The sequence below is a fragment of the Lissotriton helveticus genome, chromosome 3_2 (genome assembly GCF_964261635.1).
Source record: "Lissotriton helveticus chromosome 3_2, aLisHel1.1, whole genome shotgun sequence".
Classification (NCBI taxonomy): domain Eukaryota; kingdom Metazoa; phylum Chordata; class Amphibia; order Caudata; family Salamandridae; genus Lissotriton; species Lissotriton helveticus.
In genome coordinates, this window is record NC_136062.1 from 384,196,339 (window position 1) to 384,220,886 (window position 24,548).

The 24,548-nt window shown below is 45.8% G+C and overlaps 1 protein-coding gene across 14 annotated transcripts in view; it reads right to left on the bottom strand.

The window, feature by feature from the left end:
• CAPRIN1 (cell cycle associated protein 1) overlaps positions 1 to 24,548 on the bottom strand; it is a 568,063-nt gene that overhangs the window by 80,258 nt on the left and 463,257 nt on the right. For 6 of the 14 annotated variants that reach the window (XR_013609671.1, XR_013609670.1, XM_078684260.1 and 3 more), the window contains exons 16-17: positions 19,658 to 19,758; positions 10,567 to 10,630 (exon numbers count right to left, since the gene is read on the bottom strand). Coding sequence is in view for 11 of the 14 variants with exons in the window: in XM_078684260.1 (XP_078540386.1) it covers positions 10,567 to 10,630; positions 19,658 to 19,758 (165 nt within the window). In the remaining 3 variants the exon portion in view is untranslated. Of the gene's footprint in view, positions 1 to 10,031; positions 10,631 to 19,657; positions 19,759 to 24,548 lie in introns of those variants that run through there. The other 8 variants (XR_013609672.1, XM_078684264.1, XM_078684263.1 and 5 more) reach the window with 3 other exon arrangements.

A 24,548-nucleotide genomic window follows, 5' to 3' on the forward strand; every position in this document is an offset into this window, starting at 1 on the left:
CAGGTGCACCCGAACCGCTCGGGCTCCCAGACGGGACCGACGGGCCCGCAGGCGCCGTAGGCCCCGCCGGAGGAGACATCGCCCTCATAGCCATGAGGAACTCCTCAATCTCCTCGCGCGACGCGCCTTCCCCAGGGACCGACAGGTATGGGGCAGACGGCGTCGGCGACCCACGCGGGGCCGCGGGGGTGGGGCCACCCGAACCCCCGGCCGCATCACGCGGGCGTCGGGGGGAGTCGGGGGTACGATGATGACGCCCCGACCTCTTGTGACGCTTACCTGATGAACCGGAGGAATGGTGGCGACTCCCGGAGCGCTCATGGCGGCTCCGCGATCGCTCCCTCGACCGCTCCCTCGACCTCCGACCGGACCGGGACCGCTCTCGACGCGGGGCCGACACTCGGAGTTCGAGCAGCTTGCGGGACCGCTCCCGTCTAGCTTTACCTGTCAAGGCCCGGCAGTCGACGCAAGACTCGACGTCGTGGTCCGCGCCCAGACACCGGAGGCAGAGTCGATGGTGGTCGGTGACCGACATCATTCGGTCGCACCCGTCGCAACTCTTAAACCCGGGCATCCTACCGGCACCTTGAAGAAAGAGTTAAAGTTAACAAAACTAGGTCAAAAGACCGGAGTACTGCTCTTCGGATCTGCGCTAACTGGCGTGGAAAAAAGAAGAACTGACGTCAGCGCGCGGAGGCGGCGTCTATATACTCCAGCGACGTCATCACGGCGCCGACGACGCGGAGCCGCAGGGGACGCCTGCAGACGACGCCTACCGACGCGCAGGGGTACTGCTACGCAAAAGTTTCCGGATCCAGACTGACGCCTGGGGATATTCTAAGGTAAGGAATCTAATACTAACCTGTTTCTTTCAGATTGAATTGTTTGCTTTGTGTTTTGGACACATTGAGTGAATGATTTTGCTTTTATGAGTCAGTCGTCGAGATAAGGGAAGTTATGTATCGGTTGTCTTCTGAGATGTGCCGCTACTACTGCTAAGCACTTTGAACACTCGAGGTGCTGTTGTGACCCCGAATGGAAGTACTTTGAACTGATAGTGCTGTCCTTGTATGACAAACCTTAAAAACTTCCTGTGAGCAGGATATATAGGAATGTGAAAGTAGGCGTCCTTTACGTCTAGTGTTGAAAGAAAATCGCCTTGTTGTAGTAGCGGGAGTACTTGTTGCAGAGTGATCATGTGAAAATGATCTGATTGTATGTAATGGTTGAGGGGCCTGAGGTCGAGAATTGGTCGCAGTGTCCCGTCCTTCTTGGGGATTTGGAAGTACAGGGAGTGAACTCCTGTTCCCTGTTCCTCCTAAGGAACTACTTGAATAGCATCCTTTTGTAGAAGTGCTAGAACTTCCTGTTGAAGCAGTCATATGGTCTGTAGACATTGGACGCTGCCAGGGTGGTATGTTTGGGGGGTTGCTGTGAGTTCTAGGCAGTAGCCATGTTGGATAATCTGTCTCACCCACCTGTTTGTTGTGATGGAATTCCAGACAGGTAGGAACTGTGATAATCTGCCCCCAACAGGAGTGGAATGCTGTAGGGGAGGCAGAGGGAAGTCACTGTTTGGGAGTGGAAGAGGAGCGGTTGTTGTCGTTACCTCTACCTCTTCCCTTATTATTATTGCCTCTGTATCCTCCTACCTCTTCCCTTATTATTATTGTCTCTGTATCCTCCTCTAAAGTAGCCTTTGTTAGAGGAGGTCTGTGTGTGCGTCTTGAAAGATGATGTTGTATCTGCACCGGTTTGCTGAGAGCCTCCTCTATAAAGGAGCGGCGAAAAGAACTTCTAGTCTGAGTGGACTGTAATGCACTCATAGACTTAGCTGTGTCTGTTTTCATTTTTTCTAGTGTATTATCTACTTCCGGCCCAAACAATTGGTTCTGATTGAAGGGCTGGTTCAAGATGGTAGTCTGTACCTCCGTTTTAAACCCTGAAATACGTAACCACTGCTCTGGATGCTGTGTCAGCTACATCTAGTGCACATTTAATTGAGGCATTAGATATTAATTTGCCTTCTTGTATGAGCTCTGTTGCCTGATCTTTGTATTGATCTGGGAGGTGCTCCATGAGTTTTTCTAATTGGTCATGAGTAGTATTTGTGTAGACCTTTGTGACTGCTCAAATGTATCGAGTAAAAAATCCTCATCAATGGCATCAGAGTGCATTGAAACCTGTGGTAAAGGGCAGCTCTATTTAAGAGATTATTAAACCCAATACTGTCTTCTGGAGGGGAAGGTTTTGTAGGGTAAGACTGAGGATCAGGAATGACGGGCACATTGTGTTGTGGAAACCATATATATCTTCATCTCTAGGGTATTCTGGATTGACATCTTCATCTACAGGGTATGCATGTGGCTCTGGTATGTCATTTCCCCCACCGAGATCATACTCCTCATCAGTGTGGTGTGATGATGCCGGAGATTTAACAGGAGACACTGTAGGTTCAATGTAAGGAGGGATAGGAGAGGAAGAAGGTGAAGGAGAGGAAGGGTGCATTGTAGAAGTTGCACAATCCTTTTTGGCAGGGACCACAGGTAGAAGTGTGTCTGCTGGTCTCTACTTGTAAGAAATAGCTTCAACATGTCCAGTTTTTGGATTGATATGGACTTTCCTTTGCTTAGGATCTGGTCTAAACAGTTCTTCTTCTACAACCTTCTTTGGCGTCGATTTTTTCGGTGCCGATAGGGGTTATTTTGTGGTTTTTGCTGTAGGATGTGTTACCGAGTCCCGCGGCAAATTTTTCGGTGCCGAAGATGGTTTCGGCTTGGTAGGCTTGTTAGAGGGCTTAGGTGTCTCTGAATCAGGCCTTGGAATCTTTGGTACCGAGGTTGGAGATTTTGGAGTGGAGACAGGTCTCGTTGGCCTCGAGGCGTCGGACTCTGGCTTTCCATCTTTATTTTTGGAACCGGAAGGTTTTGGAGCTGGAGCTTTCTGCAGATCCGGTACAGTCTTTGTCTTTGGGCACCGAATGGCGTTTTAGCTTCGATGTCGAAGAATCCTTCGGTGTCGAAGGATGAGTGTGCTTGGAATGGTAGAGGTGGGATTGGCACATGTGGTTTTGTCGGTGCCGAGGCACCGGAAGGCGATCTATTGTAAAAGTGTACGATCTGCAGCTCATATGCCACAAACAAATCCTTTTGGAGTCATCTGCGGTCCAAGAATGATTAAAGACAGACCAATTGTCCTATGTGAAACAACCAAGTTTAAATTATCATAATGAAGATGTCAGAAGATACAACAAGCAGATGTGTATCAGCCCAAAGAGAGTAATCCTCAGAACACTAAGGCAAAGCATAAATGCCTAGCACGGGCTTCATCCACAGTCAGAAGATCCCTGTGGGACTATTGGTCTGCCATATGTGCCAACTGAGCTGGTCCGCCCTGTAGTTCATGGTGTGGCGCCGGGGCTAGGGCGACTGACTCCGGAATCTGGGGATCACGGTCCGATCCCCGGCACCGGCAGCAGATTAGCCCAGCACCATGTGACTCTGGGCAATAGCTTGCTTAATCTTCCCGATGGCTCCCAGCGCCTAGAGACCCTCACGGGTGAGTGTGCGCTTTATAAATGTGGATTATTATTATGGAACCCAAAGGAGGTACAAGATCAGGCATATGCCCTGATGCTCCAGCCAATTCCAGAGGCGAAGAATCCATTCCATGTGGATTGTTGCATTACCACTGAGACTGCCCAGACACCTTTCAATAGCCACTTATCAAGGCAGGGGAAAACTGGTAAGCCCAAACTCCGAAGAGGGGTGGTGACCACCACCACCAATTTTGTGAACATCCGAGGGGCACATGCCGAAGGGGAGCAGGGCAAACTGAAAATGCTCCTGGCCTACCTTGAACTGCAGATGAGGTCTGTGGGACAGAACAGTTATTTGAAAATACACACCCTGCAGCTGCAGGGCCACCATCCAGTCACCTGGGCCCAGGGCAGATAGAAAACGGGACAGCATGAACATTTTGAATTTGCCCTACCGCAGGAAGGCATTAAATAGGCAAATATCCAAGATAGGCTAGAGCCCCCTCTACCCTTTTTGGGAACAAGGAAATAGCTAGATTAACAGATTATCCCTATTCCTGAGCTGGTACCCTCTCCATGGCGTGTCCCTATTCTTGAGCTGGTACCCTCTCCATGGCTTGCACCTCCTGCAGTAGAATGAACAGGTGCCCCCCTGAAAGCCACTCTAGTGTTGGAGGGAGGTGCCGTGGGGCAGAAAAAATGTTTGGGAACAACCATGCTGAACAAGAGGACTCTTCTGTTAAATGTGATGGATCGCCAAAATAGGAGAAAGTATTGAAGTCTGACTCCCGCAGGGTGGTTATGCATCACTAAAGCCAAGCTGAAGTGGCTTGGAGGCGACTGCTGCAGGGGAGGACGACTGATGCCCAGGATACCCTGTGTGCAGTCTGCCACAGCCAAGTCTTCAGCCATGAAAGGACTGGGATGACTGCAGAGGAGGCGGAAGAGAATGGCGCTGCTGGAAGACCAACTCCCTGTAGTGGTGTTGGAATTTCCCTGGACTGGTGAGGAAACACACTGGGAGAGGCCGAAAGACCTTTTGAGCTTGCAGTGACCCTACTTTCCTTGAAGCATTCTAAGCGGTGCTTAATTTGAACCAGTGGGTGGAACCAAAACTTTTGGGGGCTGGCACTTTTCTGCATCTGAAATAAAGTGAGCAGAGAAAAGAGGGACGGAGAGAAAGATGGAAAAACAGCTATTAAGAGAGAAAGTAGGATTTTGCAAGAGTGAATTAAAGGGGCAGAGTGTGTCTGGTAGTGGATTAAAGAGGCATAGATGGAGTGAAGGTAAAGCAGCCTTGTTCTGGTCGTGGCCTTCAGTGCAGAGCTGTGGGGACCAGCAGTCATTTTACAAATGATCCACTGGTTTGAAGATTGAATCAGCCTTTTCACCGAATAAACGTGAGCTATTAAACAGCATATCTAGAAGGGAGGCCATACGTTTCTAGTGAAACCTGTAAATACATCCACACAGTGGCTGAATACCACACTTGTGCCAACCGCCCATCCCAGACTATCAGTAGCACAAATTACGTATTTGGTACGGAACAATGGTGTTTATATCTGGCTCTGGGACTTCTGGGGGCAGATCAAATCCTATACAGAGCAGCATGGCGCCGCCTAGTGGTACACGAGCGCACAGCTATCAAAAGTTTCTGAATGTAGTCTGGCTCCTGGCGAATATTCAAAAGTAAAGAATCTGCAAATCGAAGTATCAATTACAAATGCTTTCTTTATAACATACATAGTAAGTCTTTCTTGAAACCAATCATTTATACTGTATAATACAAAGCACGTCCATGTGAACTACAAAAATAACAAAGTTATTGGTAAAGTGCACGTTCATCCGTAGGTATCTTGGCGCTGAGTAACAGTTGTTTATTGTTACCCAACTCAATGGTACTCATTTTATCGACCTCAGATGGATGAAAGGCTCAGTGGACCAGCAGGTATTTGAACCTGGGACCATGAGGTCGAACACAGTCCCCTGCAGTGGAAGCATTAGTTCATTGAGCCACCAGACCCGCAAAAATCACTCAACTCTAGTTGGTAAATATAAACCCTGGGTATCATGGAAAATGAATTCGAAAATGCAGAGACCCTAAGTGTAGTCTAATTGGAACATGCATTTCACTTCAAAAGCAACAAACATTTCATTGATATGCTACAAACTTTAGCTAAGGGCCACAGACAAAAGATCAGATACTTTGATAGAGTAAAAGACTAGTAAATTGAATGAGAATTGTTTTTATAGTATATCCTGCACTCATGTGGGGCTACTATTCTTTTGCCATCTTTGACACCAAGTAGGTTTTTTACGAAGCTCTCTAGAAGCCTTAAAATGTTTCAGAATCATGGAGATTAAGGAGGTTAACTGAGGGTTAGTACTTAGAGAAAGAGCAACAGAAAGCAAGAAATGATAGGTACATAAAGTCTGTGGAAAGGTGACAGACAAGGTCACATTTCAGGCGCAAAAACCACGTCTGTGACATGCATTACATGAAGTAACCTAAGCCAGCGTTTCACAAGAATTCTCATAGAATGAGAAAATACAACTACTGCCATTATTCTTTACAAACATGTCAAAATGCCTGAAAAACTCCCTTAGATGTGGAGAAACCCCAACTAGCTCTTGACTGATCCATTGGTATGTAGAGGTTATCAACCACATCACCATGGCTCAGCTCCTGTAATTCAAGAGTGAATGCACTCAACAAGTGGTCTTCTACAACTGGTTCATTGCTGGACTCCCAACACTACTTTCACCTCCCACCAGAGATCATTTCATGTAATTTTGTCTCTAGGCTGCTAGATCTTGGCCAAAGCACAAGTCTCCACTCATACTCTTGGGGCGACTGCTATTTGGGCAATGCTAGTGGCACACTAAGCAGTGCTCTGGTGGGATAAGACCAGTATACAGACTATTCATTGAAGATTCGGATCAATAATACATATGTGGGTAAAATCAGCCTCTGCTGTGAGCTTGATATCATGTGAGCCAGGGTACTGCAAGGTAGTACATTGGCGCGCTTCCTTATTAAAACCACTTCCATGCTAATGACAAGGCCAGCTCGTCATGCAGTACACTGGAGCTGTGCTTATGACGAGCTGACCTTGTCATGAACAATGTGACTTCAAGATGTTCAGCACCTAGCGGGAATTGCCTTAGCATCGAAGGCGTTAATATACTGATCCTCCCCGTTTTAAGGGCTGCTGTTGTCACCTCGCACAGCCGCCCTACAGTAGTCAGCTAGGGAATTGCAAAGGAGGAGGATTTGGCCATTCCACTCAGGCACAAAATAAGGGTTGCCCTAGTTACCATTCTTTGGGGGGGATGCGTTGGCTGCAAAAGAGCCCATTGCAAGCCCCCTCCGAACGATCCAGGGCCATTCCAAAGCCAGTGTTAAAGGAGCACCTATGGACCATCTAATTCGAAGGGAAGCAGTTCAACGCAGCAAGCAACCCTGCTCAGTGGTTATGGTACTGGATAAGAAGCACAGGTCCGGACCCCTTAAAAAGCGGAGAGGATTAGAATCTACTGATTAAGACTCTTCTGAAGATCTGTTTACGGAGAAATAATGCTGCTGCAATTCGCCCATCAGTCCAAAGATGAAGATAGCTAGCTATTCCGACCTTACCATCTATGAGAAGGTGATGTAGCACCTGTTTGTTCCAGGTGAAATAAGTCACCACTAGTGATTTCAACAACTGTCATCTCCATTTTAGGATTGAGTTGAATCACCTCTGGTATGACGTTCATCGGGAAAGCGACATGCTGGCAAGACTGCTTCAACAAACTCTTGGCAGCTGCAGTGACCGCAATTCAGTTAAACAATGTAAAGACATGATGTTCATTTCTCACGAAGTCCACAGTAAGAGAGTACATCTGCATGGCCAGAACTTCTTTGAGGGTCAGGATTTAAGATGAACATGGACAAATTGGCCTTGCCTGGACAGGGCAGTGATCCTTTAGCCTCCTGCATGAATTCTTTATTTCCTGGACAAAGATCCTAGAGTTTTAGATGGTTTCCAATCTAAGCAACGTAGTGGTAGACATCCTTTAGTGGTCGGATCACAAAAGGATGGAATGTCAAAAAACATTTTGAAGTGCATGGGGTTGGATTTATCAATCAGATGATTGCATTTCTGGCTGAAAACATGATAGGAGAAAATCTCTATGGGTGATAAGTGTTCCTGGGAGGAAACCGCCATACTACGTATGGGGTACCTTGCAATCAAATGTGTTAGCCACAGATAAGGTTTGGAGACATTCTCCTTTACATGGTAAATGTTTCAACAGAGCTACATAACTCCAGGTGAAGAATTTGAACAGAAATTGGGAAGGAATTCTGGCATCATTAACTGGATCAACTAAATTCAGTCCCGGCAGAATAGCTCTCGTTCTTGCCCACTGTAGTGGTAGATTAAAGTTCCATGTATTACTGTGATGAGCAATTGGCCAGAGGCGAGTTTTACCGTGATTAAAGTGCAGACGTGGTCCTTAGATCAGCAAACTGATCTATGACAAATGAATTACTTTTGGATTTTTTCAGTATGAAGCCAGATACACGAGCTAAGGACACCATGAAGATGACTGTTCCTGGCCCCTGGCCTGCATTGCTGTGAAATGGACATCACCAGTGTGTTTTCAAGCAGCTCTGGTACTTTCCTCTGACTTGTTTATCCTACTTCCTCGGGTTCCACATATTATGCGCTGTTCAATGGGAGAACTTCAGCCTTTGGATAAGGAAGAGTCACAGACTGTTGACCTGGAGAGGTCTCTGTCTAGATGGGTGGTCACAGGATTTGAAATAAATGTCCTTCTTCCTAAAGTATTCATAGATGTGAATAACTATAATGAGATATAGGCCTACTTGGCCAACTTGCAACCGCTATTATCTTCAGATTGAAAGTTAGAGTACCTAGGTCAGAGGATGCTAGCACGTAGGCAATTTCAGATGTGCATGGTATGGTGCACCTATAGCAGATAAAGCCATGATTGATACATTCAGAAGATCTTAAAGGAAAATATTGTATTGGTGATATTGACAAGGACCTTGGGTTATTGGAGGAGTGACCCAATAATGGTGGCCTCATCAGAAAAGCCTGATCTGGAACGAAGGGATAGCGCTTTGCCTAGTTTCTTGTAATTGGGTCTCAATTATGAGGGCTTAATGTTCTAACTGCCAGATCATTCACTCAAGGAGGCGTGATATATTCCAGGTCTCCAAAAGGAGGAAGCATCTTACTTTTATCCATCTGTAGTGTTCAGAACACACAAAACCTTCAGCTCAGTGTGTGAGGGAGTACAAGGACTCTACAATACAACTGAGATAGGATTGTATGGTTCTGATTTTCATTCTTTTGAGAACTTTTGCTCCTGTTTCAATCTCAGCCTTGGTAGGTGGGCCAGACTGCAGGTACAAGGAACATCTGCACTTTTTCTTTTGGGGCTCATCTACGGAGTGATGGCATTCAAAGCTTTCCTACAGTGTAACTAGAAGAGGCATTTTCTGTGCAATATCATTAGTGGTAATCTTATGTATTTTGGAGTTAGATATTGGTTGGTTACGGCAGTTTTTCAAACTGATGTTATTGCAGGTCATAGCCTTTTATCACTGCAGCCCTCAAATTGGCTGCCTGTATTTCAGGTACGGATATGAAGTAAAGGAATTCTCTTATCTGATTTTCTGCTAGAGAATCTAGCCTTCTCCTAAGAAGAATGAGGGCGGTGAGGCACATGAGATGCTCTACAATGAAGGACTGTACCGTTGGTTATTCTGGTGACACCGTTTTGGTTAACAATTGTATTCTTGCTGCTGCGAGTCATTTAAAGGATAACCTCAAACTCGCTGAATTTAACCCATGTGTTCTTTTAAGTAAGCTTTTGTTTTTAAATAAAGAAGTCCGATGAAAAACAAGTTTATCTGACTGATACTTGAGGATGCAACGCGATGTTCTGGAGATTGTGGGCCATTACCAACTAAACTAGCCTTCTCACTTCAAATAACTGACTAATATCCACCACTCAAACTACTTTCAAATTTCAAACTAATTCACCACTAATTCTTTATGGGTTTCCGGCCTAAGAGATAAAGGTTACACAGTCACATTTGAGAAAAAATAAATGCAGCATATTACAAGCTATTGCTTTATTTTGACACAAATGTTACACTTATAAGGGCAAACTAAACCTGGAGACACAAAGTAAACTTGGAGGAAGAAACGTAAAATCATATTTAAAATTCAGGAGAGGGAATAACGATAGTGGTCTTTAAAATGATTTATGTTAGAAATGTCCAATGACTCTCCTAAACTTTTAAATTCACAAACATGCTTTCGGGTTATATGGAACAGATGCACTATAGTGGTAGACCATCCTATGAGCACCTTTATGTCTTTGCCTTTTCACAGGCTCAAGTACCTGAAATAAGTTGACAGAAAGCCAGAAGCAAACACAAAAGTAGACCGAAAAAACAGACTTTGCAACAGGCTGCAGGTAACGCAACACATCTTTATTGAAACTCAGGAAGCAACATCAATATACAAATTTTGAAATAACGGGAGCTTTAAAAAGGCAGAAAAGGAAAGATACAGCTTTCAAAATGCTAGTAAATCTCATCTGCAAAAAAGTGTTTGTACTCCCAGGCGGGACAGCAGCGGCGGCAGCACTGAGATGGTATTAAAATGTCACATAATATAAATTAAAAGAATTTCAAGTTTTCAGGACTGCATCTTAATTTAGTAGAAAGGCAATTTCACAATCCTGACAAATGTTTTCTGCTGAGCTTTTGGGTGGAAATTACTGGTCTCCTTAAAAAATAAAAATAAAAAAAATGCAGGATTAGTCGATTCGAGAGCCAACTAGAAGGAAGAACTCCAACAGAAAAGTTCTGGGCAAACTGTGTTCTTGGATGGAGGCCTAGTTCATAGTCGTAAGTAACAAGTGTTCTTTACAATCCTTAACCCTCAAGAGCAGGTAAGAGTCTCCTGGTGAGCAGAATTAGGTACGCATCACTTGAGCATTACCTCGCGGTGCTCCTCGAGGTCCAGCCTGTCCAGTACCACGTTTAAAATTTGGTTGATATCCATCCTAACGGGGAAAAAAACAAAAAAACAAATAGTCAAGTATACACAAGAAAAATACATTTGACTACTTGGAGAGTGAAAATATTAGTCTACGAAAAGGTATTTTTAACATGAAGTATTCTTCATAAAGCAGGAGACTACTGAGACAGCCAGGGGCTCAGATTCAGACAACACAATCAATAGTTGGCATAACTCTACGACAGTAAAGAAACCAGATCAAAAGGACAGCAACCCTTATACTCCAACGGAAAAGACTCTAAAGACTGGATCAGACTTGGTAGACTATTGCTTTTAATAGTCAGTCAGATGATCAATGGTCTCAATCAGCTTCACAGACACTATTAATCTTAAGTAACCCAACAAGACTCGGTTGACAGATATATTTAATTAACTATTAGGGGCCAGCCTCCAAATATTGACCGGAATTCATAGAAAACCTGTCTGCAAAGAATACAAAGATATTTTGAGCAATTTAAAAGTAAAAAGGAAAACTGATTAAAAGCATGCAACTGTTTTTAAACACGAGGCCAATGATCTAAAGTCAAGTTCTATAAATGATATAAACACCTTGTTCGTTCTAAAAGAAATGTTGACATTTTAATGTCAAGATTATTTCCATCAGGTGGACTCAACAAGCAAGGCAGGATACACGGAAAAAGAGTAGGATATGGAGATCAGAAGTTAGGAGACAGTGGAGGGAAATCAAACATGCAACAGAGTAAATGGATAAACACTGAAGGAAAATGTGTGCGATATTAACTAGTTATGCAGGTTCTATTTTCACTTAATACAGCTACTAGAACAAAATAGCACGTCAGCGAATGTACTGATTACAAACAAAACTATAAATGCTAATTTTTCAACTGAACTACTTTAAGGTCCAGTACAGAACCCAAAGTTTTGGGGAATTATCGTGTATAACTATGTGCTTCCACTTCTGCCAAATGTTCCAAGTAATTTCTCTCTATTTAACCCCCCCCCCCACCCCCCCAAAAAAAACCGGAGTATTTTCATTATACTGCCCTACATTTTGTATATTACCTCGAATATCAACTCGTTTCAAAGCAATAGACAGTCCACATAATGGAGGGCATCCAAAGAGGAAAATACTTCAGAAGGGACTAGCCAATAAATCCTAATATGGATCACGCCCTGTTACAAACTGAATGATATATAAACCTACCTGGCACTAAATACATCAGGATCAGAAATTAGCACCCAACACCACTATCTTTGGAGCTCATTATGAAGATATTTTGATAGCAGTTGTGATAAAGACCGAATATGTAGTATGTACAAAGGATCCTACAGCTAGCTCAAGTTATTACTTTATGTATGGCTTCCACTGGGAGCCTTTAGCATGAATTACTAGATTCTCCGCATGATAATTTCCACATGTGCTATGCCATAGGAGTGAAACAAAAGTGGCTTCCTACTGCTGCTACATCGAACAAATTACTTACCTTAGGTAACTCTCCTGCCAGTCATATTCTATCTGCATATTCCTTAACTTGTGACTATTTCCCAGGCACACTGGTAGGTGACGTCATATGGGTCTGCGCCAATATCTTTCCCCTCCAAATTTGACATGCATTGCTGCACATAACCGCAACTCCAGCAGAGGCAGTCTATCCGCAGTTTAGCATGTTCAGTGTGCAGATCTAGGCCCTTTTTCAAGCTGCAAAAGAGCCTGAAAAAGCATTACTGAAGGCACGAGACTTGCTCTAATGTATACTCCCAACTGCAGATTCCTTGCCTTATGAACAGATACCATAGCTGTGTCTCCCCAGGTGGCGGGTCTTTGTACGGACTCAAACCAAAAACAAAACGTTCTGAAGAATGGACAGGCCTTTATATCCCTCGTCACACCTGACGGGAGTGGGCTCTCGTAGCTGCCTGAAGTACGTCCAGTACAGGTAATCTGCATGGCAGTGAAGTGGCAGAGTGGTAGAGTTTTAGCTCTAGTGGAATGAGCCTGTAAGGTCCCCTGGAGGTTGTTTCTTCAGTGCATAGCAGATCATTGTACATAGAACAATCCTACTGGAAAATGAGCTGCTTTTGCACTGCCTTGCGCGCACCCATGTGATCATACATTCAATGTGCCATGGTGAGAGCAGTATCAAAGCTTACTGCACTTTGGGGGTCTCTTCCTTCTTACAGGGAAGTGTGCCAAAGAATAGTGATAGGGACCACTCCCATAGAAAGGAAGCGTGGGTCCTTAATACCAACTTATCTGGGAAGAAAGTGGTATAATGTGTTCCACAGAGCCTGCAGCCCGCTCTCACGCCTTGCCAATGTTATGATGTGAAAGAAAGACCAGTTTCAAAGACAGGAATATTAATAGACAACAGTGCAGCTCAAACACACAAAAGTATGGACATTTGATGTTCTCTGCAGGGGCGATAAGATAGAGATAGGGTTCTCATTTACGAAAGTTGTCCTGTGTCCCCTTCAGGTGCTAGTACCAATCGTGACTTTACGAAGTTCCTCCGCCCTGGCGTTTACAGATCCTGCCAGATGGTTCACAACCAGAGGAATCACCAATCCCAGCCAATCCCAGAGGCACAGCGTCTCCTGATGCTGGTTCCAATACCCCACCCAGCTTGTTGCAGTACCACATGGGAGTGGTGTTGTCTATGAGCATCTGCAGCAACTTTCCTCTGATAGTGTGGCGGAATGCCTTTAGCACCCAGGGAATCGCTCTAAACGACAACAAAATGTGGAGTTGATTATCCAACAGAAACCAGTGGCCTCTGATCTTCACCTCTCTCACATTGTCTCTCCAACCCAGAAGCAATGCACTGCCAACTGAAAGTGCTCCAGGCTCCATGAACTAAATACCGCTTGTCAGGTGGAAGGTATGCCTGGGTGGAGTGCATATGTGGTACCCTTTTACATCATTGTACTTTTAATTGTATTATGTTTTGCTTTTATGGCTTTTAGTGGCCGAATAAAGTATTCCTGGAATTCAGTGAAATTGAAGGACGTAGTCGCGTAGTACAACTGGGAGAACCTACTTGTCTATAGTGATGGCTGGCCATCCCCTGGAGGAAATATTGGATCCAACGAGGGTCTGTGTGCTCGTTGTGGACACAGGAGGGTGGGGGCGGAGTGTCAGGTTCCTGAGTCATGGGCATTATGTTTGTAAACCGCAGCCTCTGCCATCTGCTGGTCTGGTGGAGGGGCTGTGGCAAAGGAAATATTGAAAGCCTGGACTCCAATTTGCTGGAGGAATTGTCTGGTGGGGACCCAAAGCCCAAGAAACATGTTGTGGCCCTACTTCCTTTAAGCTGTTACAGGGCTGAATCTGCTTTGTTGCCCGGGTGGCAACAACCATCAAATGGCATGTCCACTAAGGATGCCTGGACATCCCCAGAAAAGCCCACAGACCCCATCCAAACATGGCATCGTATTGCCACATCTGTACCCATCACAGGCAGTCAGACATGCTAGCCGAAGTGGAAGCCAAATTTGTCTGCATTGCAGCCTTCCTCGATTTGCTTGAGTTAGAGATGCCTAATGGGCACCGGAACTGCCGGTAAAAACATGGGCCATCTTGTCTCATAGGGCATGGAAGTAGGAGCCTAGAACACAGCTGGTAATCACTGGGTGTCGAGCAAGTCTCCTAGAGGTAAAAATAAGCTTGCCAACAGTTTCTATTCATTTAATCGTAATCAAGTTGTGTTGTAGAGCAGGGGTCAGATAAACTTCAGTGGAGTACGCTTGCACCACCAATCTCTGGTGTAGGATGCTGTGAAATAAAGGCTGGTTTGCCTGGTGCTGGACAAGGACATAGTAAAACCTCCCTATTAGCTGGTGGTGCCAAACAATGGTTCAGCCAAGTGACCAAAAGGGTGTCCCTGAGGGCCGTATTACATGCTAATAGAGCTTCTGTAGGTGCTTGGCCAGGCTAGAGTAGCCCTGTCAGAACTGTAGTCTACAATTGCACAGCTGGAGGATGTAGGTCTAATACTTTTGCCAACCTTCGCATTATAAGAAATATAAAAGGTTATGGATGGTTATGTGAAAGTTATGGAAACAAGTTTAGTCATTGGTAATTACCCGAGGCTGCAACACAGACCATCATTATTTTGTGCACTATGCCACCTCAGTTAGGACCCAGCCATATACAAATCAATCCTTGACCCTGCTCCAATTAGAACAATACAGCCCGAATTGCCAAACCAGGTGCTCCCTACACCTGAAGACAAGCAATCCAGAACTGGTGTCACCCTGATTCGGGCTCATCATGCAGGAACAGTTTGGTTCTAGTGGGAGTAGATCGGAACTCACATACCTGGCTGATGAGTCATAAATACCCTATAAATGTGCCCAAAGTAAAGTCTTGACAGGCGAAAGAGAAAACTAACAACTGAACGCAAGATAACTTGGCCTTGAGGGGGGTCAAGCTGGCGTGTGCCGCACCTAACCCCAAATTGGGCTCAACATTATGGTATACAGTTTTGGTCAAGGGATACTAGACGGCCGAGATGACATTAACCAGCTCTAGCTGTTAGCAAGGTGTTAGGCTGTCGCCGCTCAATCTCTATGTATTAAGGTGGAGAGTGCCAAAGCCAGGGTACAGAACCCTGCACTGTTGCTGTGATAACAGGTTCTCATGGAGGAGCAGCCTGATCAGAGAACAGAAGCGTAAATCCAGTAGTTCTAAAGACCATTCTCTCCAGATCCAATACAGTGATGCTAGCATGACTCTGGCCCGGTCAGTCCTGACCCTCAGCACACAGGGCAGTAGAGGTATCAGTGGTAAAGCATAAAGGAGTCCCACTCTAGGCAGAACGTGTTTCCTAGCAAGAGACTCCAGGGAAACTCCCACACACATAAGTGCTGCCTTTTACACATTCTCGGCAGTGGCAAATACATTGAGCTATGGTTCTCTCCATTCGTAGGAGAGAACTTGCGCCACCTGCTAAACGGTCACTCGTCGCTTCTACATGTCGATGGCAGAGTTTGTCTACCCTGGAATTCAAAGATAATATCGGGTGGTTCAGCACTTGGAAGATCCCATGGTGGTCCAGTCCTTTTCAGAGGCATTGTGCCCCCCTGATACAGGACTCCACTCTGTGCAGCTTGCGGTTTCTGCAAGCACTTGTACCAGCCTCCCCTTGAAGGATGGAAGGAAGGCAGGCTCTAAACACCAAGTGGATGGCCCGCAGCTCAAGGAGATCATATAGTGCCAGACCTCCAAGCTCTATTTTCCCAGACTGCCAACCCAGAAGGGACACATTTGTCACCACTGTCACTCTGGGTGGGGTAGGGAGAGGTGGTCTGCCTTGTCCTTATCCCTTCTAGAATAAAATCTAAAAAGACCCAATCACGTGCATTCTCTGGTAATGCTCCTACGATTTGGAATTCACTCCCCAAAGACCTTCGCTGCAACCCCTCTTCCCCTCTCTACAAAAAAAGACTCAAAGTACTTCTCCTCAATAAATATTGGGGTTCTTAATGTTACTGACTTTGACCCTGCTCATTACCTCTGCTCTGATTCGCTCTTTTACCCAACCCCTCTCCCCGTTTCCACTCACTCTCCCTCACTTCACCCCCTTCTCTCTCTCTCTAATTTCAACTCCCCTTGTCCCTTCTATTATCCCTCTGTTCCTTTGCCCCCTTCACTCATTTAACGCAATGTTTTTCTCTTTTTTTGAATTTTTCTTCTCATTGTCAATTGTATATTGTATCTTAATATGTTTATGTACCATGTAAAGCGCTCTGATACTCTTGGGTCCAGCAGCGCTATATAAAACCTTTTAAATAAATAAATGGGAGTTGCGGCCCAGAAAGCCGCTATCATTCACAGATCTGATGGCCAGGTTGGTGGAAGAAAGGTAATACCCTCTTCCCAAAGATCTCCACTCCTTTTGACTACGGGGGAAGGGGGGGGGGGGGGGGGGGGGGGAGAGTAGTTGGAAAGGAATTCAGGCTTGTCTGACTTATAGAGGTAATTGCAAACACAACAGTGATGGACAGAATGTGGATCAATGTCACACATTCAACCCAGTCCAAAGATCTGGGCCCAAATCCATCGTTTTTCCACTCCACACCACCCTGGGTTAGACAATGGCGATATGCAAATCAGCGCTGACCCTGTGCCCCATGGGAACAGTCCAGTCCGAACTACAAAAGCCATGTCCTTCCCAGAACGGAAACAAGCATCCGAGGACCGGCCCGGTTTCGAGGTAACACCTCTCATCAGCCCGGCTAGCTTGATTCCAGTGGTGTGGAGTGCCTGGGACTCACGTCTGAGCATCCCCAGTACACTTAGAGCGGTAATTGCAAACACAACAGTGATGGACAGAATGTGGATCAATGTCACACATTCACCCCAGTCCGAAGATCTGGGCCCAAATCCATCGTTTTTCCACTCCACACCACCCTGGGTTAGACAATGGCGATATGCAAATCAGCGCTGACCCTGTGCCCCATGGGAACAGTCCAGTCCGAACTACAAAAGCCATGTCCTTCCCAGAACGGAAACAAGCATCCGAGGACCGGCCCGGTTTCGAGGTAACACCTCTCATCAGCCCGGCTAGCTTGATTCCAGTGGTGTGGAGTGCCTGGGACTCACGTCTGAGCATCCCCAGTACACTTAGAGCGGTAATTGCAAACACAACAGTGATGGACAGAATGTGGATCAATGTCACACATTCACCCCAGTCCAAAGATCTGGGCCCAAATCCATCGTTTTCCACCAGGGTGGTGTGGTGTGCAAAAAAACGATGGATTTGGGCCCAGATCTTTTGACTGGGGGAGTGTGTGACATTGATCCACATTCAGTCCATCACTTGTTGTTTTTGCAATTGCCGCCCTAAGTGCGCTGGGGATGCCCAGACGTGGGTCCCAGGCACTCCACACCACTGGAATCAAGCTAGCCGGGCTGAAGAGAGGTGTTACCTCGAAACCGGTCCGGTCCTCGGATGCTTGATTCCGTTCTGGGAAGGACATGGCTTTTGTAGTTCGGACTGGACTGTTCCCATGGGGCAACAGGGTCAGAGCTGATTTGCATATCGCCATTGTCTAACCCAGGGTGGTGTGGTGTGCAAAAAAACGATGGATTTGGGCCCAGATCTTTTGACTGGGGGAGTGTGTGACATTGATCCACATTCAGTCCATCACTTGTTGTTTTTGCAATTGCCGCCCTAAGTGCGCTGGGGATGCCCAGACTTGGGTCCCAGGCACTCCACACCACTGGAATCAAGCTAGCCGGGCTGAAGAGAGGTGTTACCTCGAAACCGGTCCGGTCCTCGGATGCTTGATTCCGTTCTGGGAAGGACATGGCTTTTGTAGTTCGGACTGGACTGTTCCCATGGGGCAACAGGGTCAGAGCTGATTTGCATATCGCCATTGTCTAACCCAGGGTGGTGTGGTGTGCAAAAAAACGATGGATTTGGGCCCAGATCTTTTGACTGGGGGAGTGTGTGACATTGATCCACATTCAGTCCATCACTTGTTGTTTTTGCAATTGCCGCCCTAAGTGCGCTGGGGATGCCCAGACGTGGGTCCCAGGCACTCCACACCACTGGAATCAAGCTAGCCGGGCTGAAGAGAGGTGTTACCTCGAAACCGGTCCGGTCCTCGGATGCTTGATTCCGTTCTGGGAAGGACATGGCTTTTGTAGTTCGGACTGGACTGTTCCCATGGGGCACAGGGTCAGCGCTGATTTGCATATCGCCATTGTCTAACCCAGGGTGGTGTGGTGTGCAAAAAAACGATGGATTTGGGCCCAGATCTTTTGACTGGGGGAGTGTGTGACATTGATCCACATTCAGTCCATCACTTGTTGTTTTTGCAATTGTCTGACTTATAGACGCCGGCGCCACAGACCTTTCAGTAAAGGGGTGCCGGTTCAAGGGGAAAGCATCCAGGACACCAACCTCTTAAAGGTCTTCATACCAATTTTTTTGTTATATGGTTACCCAATTTTATCAACTGCATCATTATTGTTTGAATCCATGCCTAATAAGGAAGGCAACATATGAGTCATTCCTTGTGGAGATGGCAAGTAAAGTGGGGGGAGACGCATGTTCATCAAAGTCAAAAGCGACACCAGCTGAGGTGGAGGCAGCGTAAACTAAGCATCCAACATCCTCCTCATCTTACAGCATCGATGGAGTTGGCTTTGGCATTTGAATTCCAGGAACCAGTGCGGCACCGGATTCATTACAGGAGGCCCAGTGGTCGATTCGGAGAGTCCAACTGACGCGGAGGGCCAACCAGACAGTGGTACTCCAGATGTAGAACCACTCCACAACTTTGGCATGAAGGCATACCACAGGGAGCAGGTAGGGATCCGAAGAGTCAGAGCATGGCCTCTGTGATGCCTAAGTATCATAGATGGCCCTGAATCTCTGGTAGTGCCTTGCAAGTAGTTGCGAGATCGGCTCTAAGAATAGACTGACTTCGGGAGTGAGATCGAGGCATCATAATACTTTCTCGCCTTCCGAAGAGTACTGAGTGTAAGGAAGGGGCACACTACAGCTTAGAATTTGTGTTCTTTTTTTCCCGACTTACCCAAAGGCTTTGGGTTTGACGATGATGGACTTTGGGGACTTTTCTTAATGAACTTCAGGAAAAATAAGAATGCCATATTATCCTTTAAAGCCCCCATAACTCATACAACCTGGAGCCTAAAGAAACGTCCGGTCCAGGTTCAAATCTCTAGTTGAAAGTGGGTCTTTCGATGTTGTGGATGGCGAAACAATGTGAGGAATCTTTGTCTGGAGCATTGTGTTTTTCTAGACTGGATCAGAAAGTATTTTAAACTATCTACAACTTGCAACTATACCCGCACAGCAGCATATGGCAAGAACGTGTGATCTACAACAGCACATACTACAAATCTGAAAACAATTTACCTAAAAATCGTACATCAATTCGACTATCTTGGACTTTTTCTAAAACACCTGTGATATATTACACAGAATAACTATAAAGACAAGATACTTTTCACATGAGCAATGATGAAGAGCCACATACGTTCCCAGCCCCAATCATATTTATGAACACCACCCCTTACCCGTTGATAGTTGTTGGAGTAGTCACGAGGAGCGTTAAATTGGGGCTGGGTGTAACCACTGTTTGGAGTGTTTGAAAATGTAGGACGATAATCATATCCACCTAAAAAATATATATACACATAGATTACCGAAACGCACACATCCAACACACGTGAAGCTAACAAGGTAGCATTGCTAGCATGGAGGTGTAGTATGTCAACACATTAAATTGAAATTGTTTATATGGTGATTTGCGTCCAAGACACTTAATTGACAGAACAACTCAAACAGCAATGTCAATCTGGGAGAAAAAAATGTAAACACCAGCACACAAATTGTTACAGTTGGGGAGGACAAAGCAAGCTCCTCTTAAGATGGTCCTTTCTTTCCCTAGTAATAATGCCACAAGATACCAACAACATGTTTTATGCCTGTAAGCAGTTCAACAGCAAAGTACTGGATAGATTGTATCTTATCACTAAGGGAAGGTCATTGCCTTGGTGACATCATAGGCCTTTTCCATTTTGGTATATGAAAACAGAGTAGATTCTGCACTTGTGGTTAATGATTAACATTTCAAAGTTTACCAGTTCACAGGTCCTGAGCCCCGTTTGTTACAAAAGTCTAGTATACTGGGTTTACATTCATTCAAAGTGAAAAGTAAATTCAGTTCACAAACCTGTAATGGAGGCAGCAAGTCTAAGCCGCAATGGATGAAGATCAGGCACAAATGTAAATGAGGCTATGGCAATGCGGATAATTAAGCTTTTAAGATTAAATCTGTACATGCAATTGTGACACTGACGCTACTGCATAGCATGAATGCCTACGTACAGACTCGTTCCAAACTTGAACAGATTTCCTAACCTCCAAGCATTACAATGTGAGAGCAGCCATTGCCAACAATTAACAATTTTCCCATGAGGAAAACATATTTCTTAGAATTCTTTTAACAGCACCTCGATGAAACCTAATGTTAATCATAACACCAAAAGAATGTTCATCAGCTCTTACATGTAGAACCTACCACAGAACCCAACACATGCTGCTCCTAAATCATAGCGTAGTAAAAAGTATTAAATACGCAATTGACTTCAAAATATATGCTACATTGTCACAGCTGCACAGAAAGTGTACGATTATTTATTATTTGGGTTGGACATGTATCCAACTCAGAGGATAAGGCCACCACCTACTAGATGTCACATTAATTAACTCAAATAAACTTGTGCTTAATCCCTGTGTAGGAAGCTGGCTCTGTATATGGTATCACCACTAGGTGGTCATACTGTGCACGGAGTCCAGGGGTTCCCCAAAAGTGTGCAGGATTCAATGTAAAATGCAGAGTGCTCTATTAGTGGTAGTGTGGGCGCGCAGCCTTAGGCCTAACACAGAGGAGTGGAAGAAATAATTTACTATTAAACATTGACCAATAATGACAACTCAAGGAGGAGATCCACATCAATTTTAGAAAAATATACTTTGTATTTTATTTTAAGCCCAATATCTTCACAATAAGCTAACTAGTTTTTTAAATATAAATACTTTTCCCTTTGGAAAATCAACACTTTGAAAACAGTTCAATGTTAAACTATGGGGAAAACAATAGTGTGGTTAAACAGGTTAGGAACACATTTATAGTTCCAGTCTTTGGGATCAAAGGTCAGCAAGGGGCAAGAGTCAAGACTCAAGCGAGTACCAAAACTGCACCATCAGTGGCACAGGGGCGGCTGGGTGCAGAGGTCAAATTCGGCCCAATGCTTTTAATTGGAGACTGAGGGTGCCTGGAGCCACACTGCTTGCAGGTAAGTAGAACTGTTGCAGGGGCCAAGCTTTGGGGTTAGCACTAGTACAGGGGAGGCAACAACGCAGTAACACCACAATAATCAGGAGCACAGAGGTGGCCAGGAGCAAAATCATCAGTCGCCAATGCTTCTCATTGGGCAACTGTTGACAGGCAGCAGTAAGTCCTTTTAGGTTTCTTTTGTTGTCGACTGGTTCCCCATTTGGTGCTTCCTGTAACGTAATACGCCCTCCCTCGAAAGCTCCTACTCTTTGGTCGCCATCTTAAGATTTTTTTTTCTTCTTTTGTGTTTTCTGCTTCCATCTTCTAGGTAGAGGTGGGTGGGTCGCTTGTCAATCCAGACAATTCTACAAGCTGCAAAAGGATTATGCAACTTACTCAGTAAGCCTCTGTTCTTGGCATGTTGAGCTGTAAATTCACATGCTTTGCATACTACTGCCATCTAGTGTTGGGTCCAGATGTTTAAAAGTTATTTTTCTATGAAGATGTCTTCCCTAGTTACGAGGTAATATGACTCCTTTGTTAGTTGATAATACACATGGGCATCAACTCCATTGTTAGATTGTTTTCCCGCAGGAGGGCCAGAATGGAGTAAGTAAGTGTAGTACAGAGATGTCCATGCGCATGTAATTGAATATGCTACTTACCAGTATGCATCTGTTCTTGGCATGTAGGGCTGCTAACATTCATATCTTAGCATTAGATCGCCGCCTAGTGTTGGGCTCGGATGATTGCACATTGTTGTCCTGGAAGAGTCTTCGAAGTATCCTGAGATAGGTGGCTCCTCCCCTGGACTACAGTGCGCATGGGCATCGGCTCCATCCCCAGATTGTTTTTCACCATTGTGGCAGAAGATGGAGTGAAAGTGTAAAGGATGTCCATGCTAATGAATAAATACAATAGTATATCTGCAGCTGCGACAGGCACCGGGGAGGAGGGCGGGCGATATGAATGTTAGCAGCCCTACATGCCAAGAACAGATGCATACTGGTAAGTAGCATATTCAGTTCGAGGCATGTGGGCTGCTAAATTCATATCTTAGCATAGAATACATAGCAGTCCCTCCATCAGCGGCGGTTGCCCGTGCCAGCTGCAGAAACCTGAAAAAGTGTTTTGAGAACAGCCTGTCCTACAGCAGCTTGCTGTTTGGAATGCACATCAACACAGTAGTGTTTTGTAAAGGTATGTGGTGTAACCCACGTGGCTGCTCTGCAAATGTCCTCTAAAGGAATGTTCCCTAGGAAAGCCATGGATGCCCCCAGTTTGCGCGTGGAGTGCGCCCTGGGGGGTATTGTTAATGTGCGCTTCGCTTTCTGATAACATATCTGGATGCACTTAACAATCCACCTGGCTATCCCTGCCTTGGAGATTGGGTTGCCTTTGTGTTGTGGTGCGAAGGCAACAAAGAGTTGCTTTGTCTTTCGAAAGTGTTGTGTCCTGTCTATGTAGTACATCAACGCCCTTCGTACATCTAAGGTATGGAGCATCCTTTCCGCCACCGTTTGCGGGTTTTGAAAGAATGCTGGTAAGTCAATGGTCTGATTTAGATGAAACTGTGACACCACCTTAGGAAGGAATTTAGGGTTAGTGCGTAGCACTACCCTATTCGGGTGAATTTGAATGAATGGCTCTTGTATTGTGAGCGCTTGCAGCTCACTGACACGCCTCAGAGACGTAATAGCTATAAGAAAAGCCACCTTCCACGTAAGGAATTGGAGCTCACACGAGTGTAGTGGCTCAAATGGTGGTCCCATCAGTCTGGTGAGAACGACGTTGAGGTTCCACACCGGAGCTGGTGGCGTCCTTGGGGGAATGACTCTCTTCAGACCTTCAAGGAAGGCTTTAATGGCGGGCACTCTGAAGACAGAGAGGTGCTGCCTGTTTTGAAGATAAGCCGCTATGGCTGATAGATGTATCCTAATGGAAGTGTACGCCAGATTGCACTTGTAGAGATGTAGCAGATAGCAGATGATGTTGGGGATAGATGCATCTAGTGGGTTGATGTCATTGGACGTACAGTAGATGACAAAACGCTTCCATTTAGCAGCATAGCATGCTCTAGTAGTTGGTTTCCTCGCCTCCTTGATGATACTCATGCATTCCGGAGGCAGGTTAAGGTATCCAAACTCTAGGACTTCAGGAGCCAGATCGCCAGGTTGAGCTGTCGTGGATCTGGATGCTGAATGTCTCCATGGTTCTGCGTCAAAAGACTGGGCGTGAGGCGCAGTCTTTGATGCGGCACCACTGAGAGTTCGAGGAACGTGGTGTACCAAGCCTGGCGTGCCCACGTCGGAGCAACCAGGATGAGAGTCATGGAGTGCTGCCTTAGCTTTCTTGCGACCAGCGGTATTAGAGGGGCTGGCGGAAAAGCGTACGCAAATTTGCCTGACCAGTTCATCCATATCGCATTCCCCTGCGACTGTGGGTGAGGGAACCTGGCGGCAAAGAGTCGGCATTTTGCGTTCTCCTTTGTGGCAAACAGGTCTATCTCCGGATGACCCCACTGCTGGAAGTACGGGTGGAGAACAGAAGGGTGTATCTCCCACTCGTGCATTTGATGGCTGTATCTGCTGAGCAGATCCGCCATCTGATTGTCCTTTCCTGGGAGGTGTTCTGCCATGAGGAAAATGTTCCTCTGAATGGCCCACTTCCACATGCTCTGAGCCAGATGAGACAGCTGTGGCGAGTGGGTGCCTCCCTGCTTTTGAATGTAGTACATTGCGGTCATGTTGTCCGTCCGGACTAGCACGACCTTGTTGCTCAGATGTACAATGAAGGACTTGAGCGCCATGAAGATTGCCATCAGTTCCAGATAGTTGATGTGCATCTTTTGTTGCTGCGTCGTCCATAGTCCCTGCACTGTGTAAGTGAGCACATGAGCTCCCCATCCCTGGAGAGACGCGTCCGTTGTCAGGATAATCTGCGGCACAGGCTCTTGGAACAGTCGGCCCTTGCAAAGGTTGTGTGGAGTCCACCAATGCAGAGAGTCGTATGCCCGACTGGTAACCAACACTAGGTCTGTCAATTGCCCACGAGCCTGTGTCCACTGATTCGCTAAGCACTCCTGGAGCGGGCGCATATGCAACCGTGCGTGAGGGACTATGAAG